At 48.8% G+C, this 12,739-nt stretch overlaps 1 protein-coding gene across 1 annotated transcript in view; it reads left to right on the top strand.

Moving 5' to 3' along the window:
• BLK (BLK proto-oncogene, Src family tyrosine kinase) overlaps positions 1-11,996 on the top strand; it is a 44,618-nt gene extending 32,622 nt beyond the window's left edge. The window contains exons 7-13 of the mRNA XM_059467815.1: positions 1,074-1,223; positions 1,839-1,991; positions 2,890-3,069; positions 3,599-3,675; positions 6,787-6,937; positions 9,698-9,829; positions 11,343-11,996. Of these exons, the coding sequence (XP_059323798.1) occupies positions 1,074-1,223; positions 1,839-1,991; positions 2,890-3,069; positions 3,599-3,675; positions 6,787-6,937; positions 9,698-9,829; positions 11,343-11,551 (1,052 nt within the window). The 3' untranslated portion in view covers positions 11,552-11,996. The remainder of the gene's footprint in view (positions 1-1,073; positions 1,224-1,838; positions 1,992-2,889; positions 3,070-3,598; positions 3,676-6,786; positions 6,938-9,697; positions 9,830-11,342) is intronic.
• The last annotated feature ends 743 nt before the right edge of the window (positions 11,997-12,739 follow it).

Genomic DNA, 12,739 nt, shown 5'->3' with positions numbered 1-12,739 from the left:
AGCCTTGCCTTTCCATTTAAAAAAAACATCAAAAATGGGCAGTTTATCAGCCCAGGTGACATATTAGACTTAGAACAGCCCAGCAGGCCTGTAACAACTCACTCCAGAAATACAATCCAGACAAAGGGGGGAAAAAACCCACTGCTAAGCTGCATTGAACCGCACTGACACAGGCTGGGAGTTCTGCTCTGCAGCAACATCTAGTGATGCTTTTGTGCACTGAAAACCATCCCTGGTTTAGATTCTCATGGAGGGAACAGCAGGTTGGAGGGGTGGATGGCTGAGCAGCTCCCTTGAAGCCCAAAAGGGACAAGATTCCAAATGGAAATCCCTAGATCTAGTCACAAGTTTGTGGCTGAACAAGACAATTCTCCTGAGCCCACCTCCTGTTCTCCCTTCCCAGCTGAACCACTGATCTTGGCACAAGGTTTAATAATGTTTAATCCAGAGGAAAATGGCTTTAAATTGAAAGAGGGCAGGTTTAGATTGGATGTCAGGAAGAAATTCTTCACTGTGGGGGTGAAGCCCTGGCACAGGGTGCCCAGAGAAGCTGTGGCTGCCCCTGGATCCTTGGAAGTGTCCAAGGCCAGGCTGGATGGGGCTTGGAGCAACCTGGGATGGTGGGAGGTGTCCCTGCCCATGGCAGGGGATGGAAATGGATGAAATTGATGAAATTTAAGTTCCTTTCCAACCCAAACCATTCTGATTTCATGATGCTGAGGCTGGCAGAGCTCAGATGGGAACATGGAGCTGTGGAAAGACCATCCTGACCTGGGGAACATCTGCCTGCTCTGCCTGCAGAGGTGCTGCTGGTCCCCACAGGGCTTCCAGGGGGCTGTTGGCCACAGCACAGGCAGGTGTTACTCCAGGAAGCCTGGACTTGATGAGTTCAGCTTTGATGAACTTTTATCCTGTCCCCTTGCCTTGGAGAGAGAAAAGCTGTAAATTCTGGGGGGCTTGCCCTGGAAAGGCTCCAACCAGGGCTGGTTTGGAGTTGTTGATGGAAAGAGGAGGCAGCAGGTCCCTGACTGGGGTGCAGTTTGTCCTCACAGCTCCTTCTGCCCCTTCTGCAGATGCCTATTCCCTGTCTGTGAGGGACAACAACTCTGCCCACGGGGACATCATCAAACACTACAGGATCCGCTCCCTGGATGGAGGGGGGTACTACATCTCCCCCAGGATGACTTTCTCCAGCCTGCCCGAGCTCATCCATCATTACAGCCGTGAGTTCTCTGCCTTCCCTCGTGGCTTTGTGTCCTGGAAGAAGGGACAGAGGGAGGAAAGGTTTGGGAGACACCACAGCTTCTCATGGGGCAGGTGTGATCCTACAACCAGAGCCCATGTCCTGGTCTCCATCTTAGGGAATTGCAAGAGTGAGCTCTGCCCCCAGCCCTAAAGTCAGGGAGTGTCTCCCATCAGGAAAGGAAAGAGGTGAACATTGCCAGGAAATGCAGGTGGATGCATGGGAAGCAGGGTTTGGGATAACTGGGCAGGATAATTTGCTCCTCTATGGCTCCCTTTGAGCTTTCCCCTTTGATTGTGGGGCCATTCTGGGTGCCTTGATCCCTGTGGCTGAAGCTTTTCATGAAATCATAGGATTATAAACATTGGAAAAGCCCTCTAAGACCACTGAATTCCCCCTGAAGTGCCAAGGCCACCCCTAACCCACATCCCCAAGTGTCACATCCAGACAGCCTTTAAACCCCTCCAGGGCTGGGGGCTCCACCACTTCCCTGTGTGGTTGTGGAGGTTTCCATGGGTTGATTCCTCCTGGATGGAGGAGGAGGAGGTTTTCTCTGCCATCCCACTGAACTCTCCTGTGCTTTGTGCTCCTGCAGAGAAAGGGGATGGGCTGTGCCAGCGCCTCACAGCTCCCTGCACATCCCTGGTTCCCCAGAGACCCTGGGCCCAGGACGAGTGGGAGATCCCTCGGGAGGCCCTGAAGCTGGTGAAGAAGCTGGGCAGTGGGCAGTTTGGGGAAGTGTGGATGGGTAAGTGGAATTCCTTCCATTCCAGGGGGAAAAAAACAGACATAAAGAGAGGAGATGGAAAACCCTTTTTTTTCCCTAAGGCAAGACTATTCTGGGAGTGGGGATCCTGAAGGACAAACAAATATTTATGGGCACACACAGGATTCCTGGGAAGGACTGGACAGCTCATGTTTGCAAAGATCAGGGGTTGATCAAGGGTTTCACAGGGGATGGGTGTTGAACTCATTATTTACTCATCTCTTGGGTTATGCCCTCATTCTTCTTGGGAATCCTGGGCACAACTGCAGTGACGCCAGTGATCCTAAGTCACTACACCCAGTAGGGTACCTGGGTGACATTTTCCCACTTTTTCTGCCTCCCTGTTCCACTTTTTAGCCCAGGTCTCCATCCCTGATGCCCTCCTGCCTACTGCTAATCAGCAGGAGAGGAAGTGGGGGGAGCTCAGCTTCCTTTGCCACTCTCTTTGTGGTTGCTGGTTGCCTTGGAAATGGAGATTGTGGACAGGACCAGGCTGAGCTCATGTGCTGACTGCTCAGTCCTGCCTTTTTTTGGATGGCATTTGGATGATTTGAGAGCCCAGCTGGTGAGAGGATTTCACCCAGAAAGAGTCTGGGAGGGCTGTGTGAGGATGGGCTCACTGCAGGGACCATCCCTGATGCAGCCTCATGGGTGACAGCTGTGACATGAGTGTCCCTTCTCACCTCACACCTGCTGGCACTGGGATTTACCACGTGCTCCTTCATGAGGGATTCAATCTGTTCCTGTGCTTTTCTGCTCCATGAGTTCTCCTCATTACACAACCCCACATGAGCTTGCAGAGAGCCCAAAATTCCTCAAAACACCACCATCTCCCTGCAGGGAGCCCAAAATTCCTCAAAACACCACCATCTCCCTGCAGGCTACTACAAGAACAACATCAAGGTGGCTGTGAAGACCATGAAGGAGGGCAGCATGGACCCTGATGCCTTCCTGGCAGAGGCAAACCTGATGAAGAAGCTGCAGCACAACAAGCTGGTCCGGCTCTACGCCGTGGTCACCAAGCAGCCCATCTACATCGTGACAGAGTACATGGCCAATGGTAAAAACCCTCCTGGAGCTCTGTGCTGGGCTTCTCCAGAGCCGCTTTGGTGGTCTGGCCAGTGCTCCCATGCAGAATGAGGGTGGGCAGGAAGGGTTATACCAAATCTGCAAGAAAGTGACCCAGAATTTTGATTCTAATACAGAAAAAGACTTTCTGGGTGATGAAAAATCTTTGGTGATTCTTCATTTGAAGAGTGTTTGAAGTTCTCCTCCCCACTGTTCTCACTGGGGGTTTGTTTTTACTCCCTCCATGGTGAAATTGTCCTTTCTTTTGCCCCTCTTGTTTGGAACAGTTCAAACTATGAATGCCCAGAAGTTTGCAGCAGATCTGTGCAAAACAGAGGAGAATTTGGGCTGTTTGGGAGCTTTCCTAATGGAAGATACTCCAGTGGACACCCACTCTGGCTGCTCAGATTTCCCTTAGCGTGGAGGCAGATTTGTTGCATATATTCAGAGAAGCACCAGGAAAAACAAATTTATAAATTATCCAGAAGAGTGACAGCAGTCTCTCCTCTCCTGTGCTGCAGGGTGTTTGCTGGATTTTCTGAAGACAGAAGAAGGAAGCCAACTGAATCTCCCCAAACTCATTGATATCTCTGCTCAGGTCAGTGAACAGTGAGTGGGAAAAGGATCCAAGATTTCATAACTCAGTGAAATTCTTGCAAGCCTGCAGTCAGTCAGAGCAAAGATTTCCTGAAGAAGAACAGCTCCTCCTGGTGTGCTCTCTTAGGGATTCTTCTCATCCTTCTCAGTCCATGTGGCATATCAGTTCTGTCCTTAGGGCAGCACTCTGATAGCTTAGTGCAGGGCTGGAGATCTGGAATTTGGGGTTTTTTGGGAGGTGGTTGGTTGAATTTTTTTTGGTCTGATTTTATTTATTTTGCTTTTTTCCTCGCTGAGCAGGAAAAAAAAAGTTTCTTTTTCTTTTTACCAAAAAAGGAGAAAAAGCTCAACAAAGAGACTTCCAATGCAGGACCAGCAGTCCTACCCTTCTGAGGGTGAGGCTTAAAGGATGTTCTGATCCTCAGATCTGGGAATATTGCTCTTTAGGAAAACAAACTTTAAGCATCCCCAGGCTGCAAATCCTCATAGCTGTAGCTGCAGCTTAAAATTTTAGTCCAGAAGTGCCTCTAAACACAAATAGGGCAAAATTAGGGAAACCACATGAAGAATGAGAATGGTTAAATCACTGCACTTTGGTCCCGGACAGCTGTTGACAGAATTTGGCTCATCCAGGGCAGAGTCAGGCTAATTAGGAAATATTGGCCAAAAAAAAAAAATACCCTGAAGCATCCCGGAATATGGGATTTATCCATAAAATCACTCAGCTTCTCTTGTCAAAGTGGACTTGAGGAAACAATGTGCAAAGTTTGCTGGTTCCAGTCCTCATACAGAGTTGCTTTTTAATAAATTAACAACTGGAAAATCTTAATATTTGAGGGGATGGTTTATTATAGTGAAATACTTTAATTCTTGCTTTAACCAGAATGAAAAGATTTAAATGCTTTAAAGCAGTGCCACCTTCTGTCATTTCTATTTTGAATTTTCCATAAGGGTGCAGAGAAACCTCTTTCTGTTCCTTCATCTTCACTACTGATAAATTTTCCATCTCTGCAGCTTCATCACTGTTGTCTGTGAGATGTTATGGAGACAAATGCATGATCCCTGTTTAGGGTATTTGACTTAATTACTTCCCTTCTTCCCTCCTCTCCTGAAATCTCCACTTCCCTCCCTCCATCTTTCATTGTTTCATTCCCTCTCTTGAAAATTACAGCCTGTGGTTTGTATTAAATTCCTGAGGATAAAGAATTGATTAATTCCTTTAATCAATTAATTCTTTATTCCAATTAGTCCATATTACAGAGCCCTTGGGGTGAGTGGGAGAATTCCCCAGAAATTGGCAAGGTGCATTTCTGTGCAGGACCAGAGCAATCTCTGGGTGACTCAGAGCAAAGATTTTGGTCAATGTTACAGAATTATGGAATCATGGAATGGGTTGGGTTGGAAGGACTGAGAAATCATCTCATTCCAACGCCCTGCCATGGGCAGGGACATCTCCCACCATCCCAGGTTGCTCCAAGCCCTGTCCAGCCTGGCCTTGGGCACTTCTAGGGGTGGTGGGGCAGCCACAGCTTCTCTGGGCAAATTTCACCACCCAGCAGGACCAGGATAGTTGAACACAGACCAAGCTCCCACACCGCAATCATGCAAAACCCACAGAAGTCACCCTCAGCATGGGGCAGGAAGGATTTTACCCATCCCTGAGGCATTGGCATCAACTGGAAGAACAACTTTCAATCCTTCCCTCTCCCAGCCCAGCACCACCTCCCCAGGTCAGGGGCTCTGACATCCCCTGGGTGTCTCTGGGAGGAGCAGCAGGAGGAAAGGGCAGTCTGCTGAGCTGTTTTGCAATCTGCTTATCTGTGGTGTTGGGGTGACATCACAGCCCAGCAGGAGCCCAACCCTCTCGAGCACAATTTTTGATCCAATGACATCCGTGTGAGTTAAAATTAGAACACTCTGGGCTGATACACTCAATCCTGTGGTCAGTCTTGAGGGTAAATGCTTGAAAACACTCTGGGCTGGAACAGGCTGAGCACCAGGTCCTATCTCATTAACATCAGGACAGGAAATTACATCAATTCTTCCATTTTCCACTGCAGAAATCAGCCCTTGCACTAGAGGGGTGTTGACACAGGTTAGAAATGCAGCATTGGAAAGTATGTGTGAGTATCCTGTTTGAAACCACATGTGAGTGCAGAGGCTCATGTGAATCTGCATGGAGTGGAAAATTGCTCTGCCCTCACCCACAGACACTTTAAAACTTTAATGGTTTGCTACCCCTTGCTGGCAGGGGCTGCACACGTCCACTCACCTTCCCAATAAATGCCAATCCAAATCTGAGACTCAACCTGGCAACCTCTGTCTTCTATCAATCTCCCTTTTCAACCCCCAGCACTCATCAATGAAATGTTGGTGCTGTCATTGATAGAGGCTCATCACACACCAGTTGCCTCATTTAGATTTTAAGAATAAATTCTTCCCCGTGAGGCTGGTGAGGCCCTGGCACAGGGTGCCCAGAGAAGCTGTGGCTGCTCCTGGATCCTTGGAAGTGTCCAAGGCCAGGTTGGGTGGGGTTTGGAGCAACCTGAGATAGTGGAAGTTGTCCCTGCCCATAGCAGGAGGTTGGAATGAGAGGATCTTTAAGGTCCTAAGGTCCCTTCCAACCATTCCATAATTCTATGAATTGCTAGTTTGATTTTTTTTGTGGGTTTTCTTTTCCTTTTTTTAATTCACATATTGAATGGAATGTTTATGATTAAAATGCCCTCTGGAGAGGAGAGACTTGTGGCAGAAACTGGGAATCCAGTGATGTGGTTTCAGCTCTTGCTGCAGACACGACTCAGGGCAAAACAGAGAGTGGTGCTTCTGTTCTGCTTCAATTGGCTGCTCAGGATGGTAAAGCTGAATATCTGCACCTGTATGAGTGCAATATCTATTTATTTACCTGTCTGCTGATCCACCTGTCCATCCATCCATCCATCCATCCATCCATCCATCCATCCATCCATCCATCAGCAACGTAGGCACATCCATGCTCACGGAGAGACAACAGCAACCCCGTAAAAATGCTGTGCTTTGCAAAAGTGGGTAAAAACCACCCAAGATGCCATGGGGAGGTGATGATGAAGGTGTGCTCTTCCTCCCCTCCCAGGTGGCAGAGGGCATGGCCTACATTGAGCGCATGAACTTCATCCACCGGGACCTGAGGGCCGCCAACATCCTCGTGTCGGAGACGCTCTGCTGCAAAATCGCCGATTTCGGCCTGGCCAGGCTCATCGAGAACGAGTACCTGGCACAGGAAGGTGGGTGTCCTTCCCAGCACTGCCCTTATCTCCCACCGTCCTGCTGAAGGGGTCTCTGGTGTCGAGATGACCCCAAGGTGTTGGAAAGTCTCTCTTTCCCAGCCCCAAGAAAGAAGAAGGCAGAATTCCTTAGCTCTGGTTCTCAAGGTTATTTATTTGCTCTTCTCTAATACATTCTTTCTCTGACCTGCTGAGATCTGTCCAGCAGGTTGGTTCATGGCACACCTGACCACCTTGGGGCAGTGTTATCTTTTTATACTAAAAACTACATGTGCAATATTTACAATTACTTCCCAATACCTATCACCTATGTTAGACAGTGAGCTTCTACTCTAAACCAATCCAAAAGTGCCAACATCGCAGCAGAAGATGGAGGCCAAGAAGAAGAAGAAAAACGGGACACACCCAGATTCCTCCATCTTGCCTCCTGAACCCCCCTTCTAAAAACCCCAAAGATCTATTTTTCACCCCATGACTAACTATTGTTCAACTTAAACTCTTGTTGACTTGTAATTCATCATATAAGGTGGTAATTGTTTTTTTCATGGATCAAGATCAAAGGCACAGGGGTCCAAGGTCTCTAAGCCCCTTGGCAGGGTCTTGAGTCCTCCAGGGCAGCCAGAGGGATTTCCTGGATTCTGACAAATACCTATCACCTATGTTAGACAGTTCATCTCTACTCTAAACCAATCCAACAGTGCGACCATCACAGCAGAAGATGGACGCTAGGAAGAAGAAGGAGAAAGACAGGACACACCCAGATTTCTCCATCTTGCCTCCTGAACCCCCATTCTAAAAACCCCAAAATTCTACATTTTCACTCTGATAAAAACACTATCACTCTACTCAAACCGTTGTGGCTTGTAACTCCTCGCACAGAGTTGGTAATTACTTCCATGGGCTAAAATCAAAGGCACAGGTGTCTTTGACTCCGTGCCAAGGTCTCCGAGCCCCCTGCCAGGGTCTTGAGTCCTCCAGGGCAGCCAGAGGAACGTCCTGGATTCTGGCATCCTATCCCCAGGAATGCCAGGATACCAGGCTGGCATCAGGCAGAGGGCAGGAGAAACAGAAACACCCAAACGTCCAGTTCTGGGAGAGGCAGCAAGGCTTGGGGGCTATAAAACCAACTGAAAACTGCAGGGGGAAACGGAAAACAACTCTTTTGGTTCTGTTTGGGGGATTCCTGCTGCCCTTCCAGAGGAGAAATTTCACCTCTGCTGATGAAAGCTGCTGCCCATGGCCAGGTTTTTGCAGGGATTCAGTTCAGAGGGAAGGAAATAACAGAGCTGGAGCCACAAATCTGGATCCGGCAGCAGCTTCCAGGTGTGCCAGGCAAAACAAGCCCTGACCACATCAGGTCCCTTCCACAGCAGAGGGACCACAGAGAAAACAATAAATCAGGGAATCTTTTAGTTTGGAAAAGTCTTCTGAGATCATCCCTGAACTGAGCTCTGACTCTGAGGTCAGGCATGAGATCAAATCATTCAGATTGCAAAGGGACTCCACAGAGCATCAGGGAAAGCAGCAAAGTCACTGAAATAAATCAATTCAGTCAGGCATAAGTGGCACTTACCAGAGGATTTTCAAATTTTGGAAGTCTGTCCACTTCTAGAGTTGGGATGAGATAAAACTCCCCTTAAAATATATCCAGAGGAAAGGAAATTTAACAGCTTTTGTGGGCTTTTTTAATAAGACAAGAAACATTTCTTTGAATTTCCTGTCCCCAAGATACTTTTTGATACAAGTCATATCCATTTCAACATGCAGAACTGTTTCAGAGTAGTAAAAGATCCCAAATGTAATTTGGAAACTGCCATGAAGGGAAATTATGACTTTGCTGCAAATTTTTAAGGCAGTTTTATCCTTAAGAGAAGCTTTGATGAAATCAATATAATTCTGTTAATAACCAAAGGAGCTGCTTTCCCAGCAGAAAGCAGCTCCCATCAGCATTTTTCCAGCTACCTTGGCTCTGGAATAACACCTCTCCTCTACCTGCTTTGAACAATTCTCACTTCATATATTGCATTTCCCAGCCTTGTCACTCAGAGTGTGATGTGCAACAACTGAGGTGCTTATTTCACACCCTGTAGTTGGATTTCCACTCCTGGGAGGATGTGTATAAATAAAAATGTGGTTTCCTCTGCAGTGTAACATGATCAGTTCCCACTTATCAAGGTGGTTTTGCTGTTGGTTGTTGGGTTTTTTGGGTTGTTTTTTTTAGCTAAACTGAAATTGCAACCTTTTGGTCATTGCTGTCCACAGTGCATTAAGCAAGAACTTGGTGGACAAAATAAAAAGGTGTTAATTTTGGTTTTAGTAAAGCTATGCAGCTTTAAGGACTGAGGAATTTATAGTTGCTGCTATATTTACGCACTTTTGCTAAAACAACCCCTTCTAATAAGTGATTTCACAGAATCACAGAGTACCAGGTTGGAAAGAGACCTCAAGGATGATCTGGTACAATTTTTCTTGGCGAAAGCCAAAAAAATTTTATACAGAATAAAATCTTGCTGTTGTTGTCCCATAATAAATCTGCCAAATTGGTTTTGAATATTCCATACAGCTCTGGGATGGAGCAGATACAGAGAAGGATGTGCAGATAATTAAAATGCTGGAGCCTCTCTCTTAGGAAGAACCACAGAATGATAATCAAGAGTCCAAAGGAACCAGGGATTGGTTTGGGGGAATTCTTATCCCTGTGACAGGTGAGGGAGATGCTCTGACTCCAGGAATTATTTCCCTTTGTTTCCTTTGGGACAGGTGCCAAATTTCCCATCAAATGGACAGCTCCAGAGGCCATTAACTATGGAGTTTTCACCATTAAATCTGACGTGTGGTCATTCGGGATCCTCCTGACAGAGATCATCACCTTCGGCAGGATCCCCTATCCAGGTACAGATCCCTTTTCTGGGTACAGGATCCCTTATCCAGGTACAGGATTATTTATCCAGGTATAGGATCCCTTTTCTGGGTACAGGATCCCTTATCAGGTACAGGATCCCTTATATAGGTACAAGATTATTTATCCAGGTACATTATCCCTTATACTGGTACAGGATTCCTTATCTAGGTACAGGATTATTTATTCAGGTACAGGACCCCTTATCCAAGTACAGGATCCTTTATCCAGATATAGGATCCCTTATCCAGGTGTATTATCCCTTATCCAGGTACAGGATTCCCCTATCAGGGTACAGGATCCCTTATCTAGGTACAGAATTATTTATCCAGATACAGGACCCCTTATCCAGGTATAGGGTCCCTTTTCAGGGTACAGGATACTTTATCCAGGTATAGGACCCCTTATCATGGTACAGAACCCCTTATCTATGTACAGAATTATTTATCCAGGTACAGAATCCCTTATCAGGTACAGAATCCCTTATCCAGGTACAGGATCCCTTATTCAGGTATGGGATCCCTTATCCAGATACAGGATTCCTTATCCAGGTATAGGATTCCTTATCAGGGTACAGGATCCCTTATCCAAGTACGGGATCCTGTATCTAGGTATAGGATTTTTATCCAGGTACAGGATCCCTTATCTGGGTACAGGATCCCTTATCAGGTACAGGATTCCTTGTCCAGTTACAGGGTGCTGGGAATGCAGGATGAGTGTCCAGGCACTTCCAAGCACCCCGTGCTGCTCTGGGCCTGGAGGACTCACTGAGGTGTGCCCAGGCACACCCAGCTGTCTGTCAGAACCACAGAATTGTATATGTTGCCAAAGGCCTCTAAATTTAATTAACCCAGCACTGCCAAGGCCACCCCTGCCCCATGTCCCCAGGTGCCACATTTACACGTCTGGTAAATCCCTCCAGGGATGGGGACTCCATCACTGCCCTGGGCAGCTGTGTCAGGGCTGGACAGCCTTTCCATGAAGAAATTGTTTTTAATACCCAGTCAAAAAGTCTCTTGGTATAACTTGAGGCCATTTCTTCTTGTTATCTGAGAGAAGAGCCAACCCCCCTGGCTGTCCCCTCCTGTCAGGAGTTGTGCAGAGCCACAAGATCCCTCCTGAGCCTCCTTTTCTCCAGGCTGAGCCCCTTTCCCAGCTCCCTCAGCCCCTCCTGGTGCTCCAGACCCTTCTCCAGCTCCATTCCATTCTATGGACACGCTCCAGCTCCTCAATGTCCCTCTTGTCACAAGAGCTCCTTCAAGCTGGCTTTCCTTCCCTCAGTTATCCCTGTGCAAAGCCAAACTCAGAGAGGGGAATCAGGGAGGGGACAGAGGCATGGAGAGCAAGCACAACCCTGAGGAAAAGTTTCCAGAATTCAGGAATTCCAGATTCAGGAACCACCTCAGCCCCTCCATCCCTACCTGGGTGTGACCTTCGGGCAGCACTGACCTTCCCCCCTATCCCGGGTGCTGAATAACTCCTGCTGGGCTGTGTTTCCCCCCATAGGAATGACCAACCCCGAGGTGATCCGCAACCTGGAGCGGGGTTACCGCATGCCCTGCCCGGAGTCGTGTCCCGGGGAGCTCTACAGCATCATCCTCAAGTGCTGGCGCAGCAACCCCGAGGAGCGCCCCACCTTCGAGTATCTGCAGTCGGTGCTCGAGGATTTCTACACCTCCACGGAGAAGCAGTACGAGCCCGAGCCTCAGCAATGAGCCACAGCCCCACCAGCCCCTGGGGACAGCGCTGCACGACAGCCACCACCCACTGGTGGCTCGGTGGCTCGGTGGCTCGGCTTTCCCTTCCTCCCATCCGCGCATGGAGATGGGGAATGAGGAGAGACACAAGGGAGGAGGATGCTGCCGGCTCTGTGGCTGTCGCAAAGACTGAAGAGGTGGCTCTGAGAGGTGGCACAGGGCTGTGCGCACCTGGCAGGCATCACCTCTGGCAGGAAGGACAGAAAACTCCTTTGTGACCCACCTGGATAGAGAAAAGCCCCTCAGCCCCACAGCTGCAGCTCTGGGAAGAGGGGTCCGTGGCCACGGTGGTGTTGTGGGGGTGAAGAATCACTGTCCCACCCTGCTGGTGATGCTGCACCCCCTCCATGCCATGGGCAGGGCTGCAAGTGTGTCCTGTCTGCACCTCCTTGGTCCAGGTGATGCCCCCTCTCTGCCTCAAATCAGTAATAAAAAACTGGATACGAGGATTTTCCACTTCTTTATTGATGTGTCAGGGTGGTGGTGTGGGGGTGAAGAATCCCTGTCCCACCCTGCTGGTGATGCTGCACCCCCTCTGTGCCGCGGGTGTCCTGTCCGCGCCTTCTTGGGCCCCACCTGCTGGGTGATGCCCCTCTCTGTCTCAAATTAGTAATAAAAAACTGGATACGAGGATTTCTTTATTGAGGTGTCAGGGTGTGAGCGAGCCCCTGGAGGAGGAGGGAGAGGCCGAGGGACTCCCTGGGCAGAGCGAGATGATGATGCTAGGGTGGTACCCAGGGAGGGAATGCGAGGATGCCCGAGGAGAGATGTTCGTGGTGTGGCCACGAGATGTCCCTCCTTCCCAGCCAATCTGGGCGGCTCTTGGGAAGTAAAAACTCATCTGAAAAAAAAAAACTATTTCAGAAATAAAACCCTTCCTCGCTTGGCTGAGCCTTTGCTGCACAAGCTCCCGGTGCAAGGGCACGGCAGGTGCCACTCCACACCCAGCCCAGGAGGGTTCAAATGCAATTTGCCTGGTTTATGGTGAATCTCCAACCCGGGGGAATGCCCAAAAGAGGCTTCAGGCTGGGCTCCAGTCAGGAGTTTCACTGGGCTGAGGAGTGGAGGGCAAAGAAAAGGGCACAGGTGGCACATGGGAGGAGTGTGAGGAGCACAGGAGTGAGCTCCAGGCTGGAGCACGGGGGA

Source organism: Ammospiza nelsoni, chromosome 3, assembly GCF_027579445.1.
Source record: "Ammospiza nelsoni isolate bAmmNel1 chromosome 3, bAmmNel1.pri, whole genome shotgun sequence".
Classification (NCBI taxonomy): domain Eukaryota; kingdom Metazoa; phylum Chordata; class Aves; order Passeriformes; family Passerellidae; genus Ammospiza; species Ammospiza nelsoni.
The sequence above is the reverse complement of the archived record's forward strand: the minus strand, read 5'-3'. Positions and strand labels throughout refer to the sequence as shown.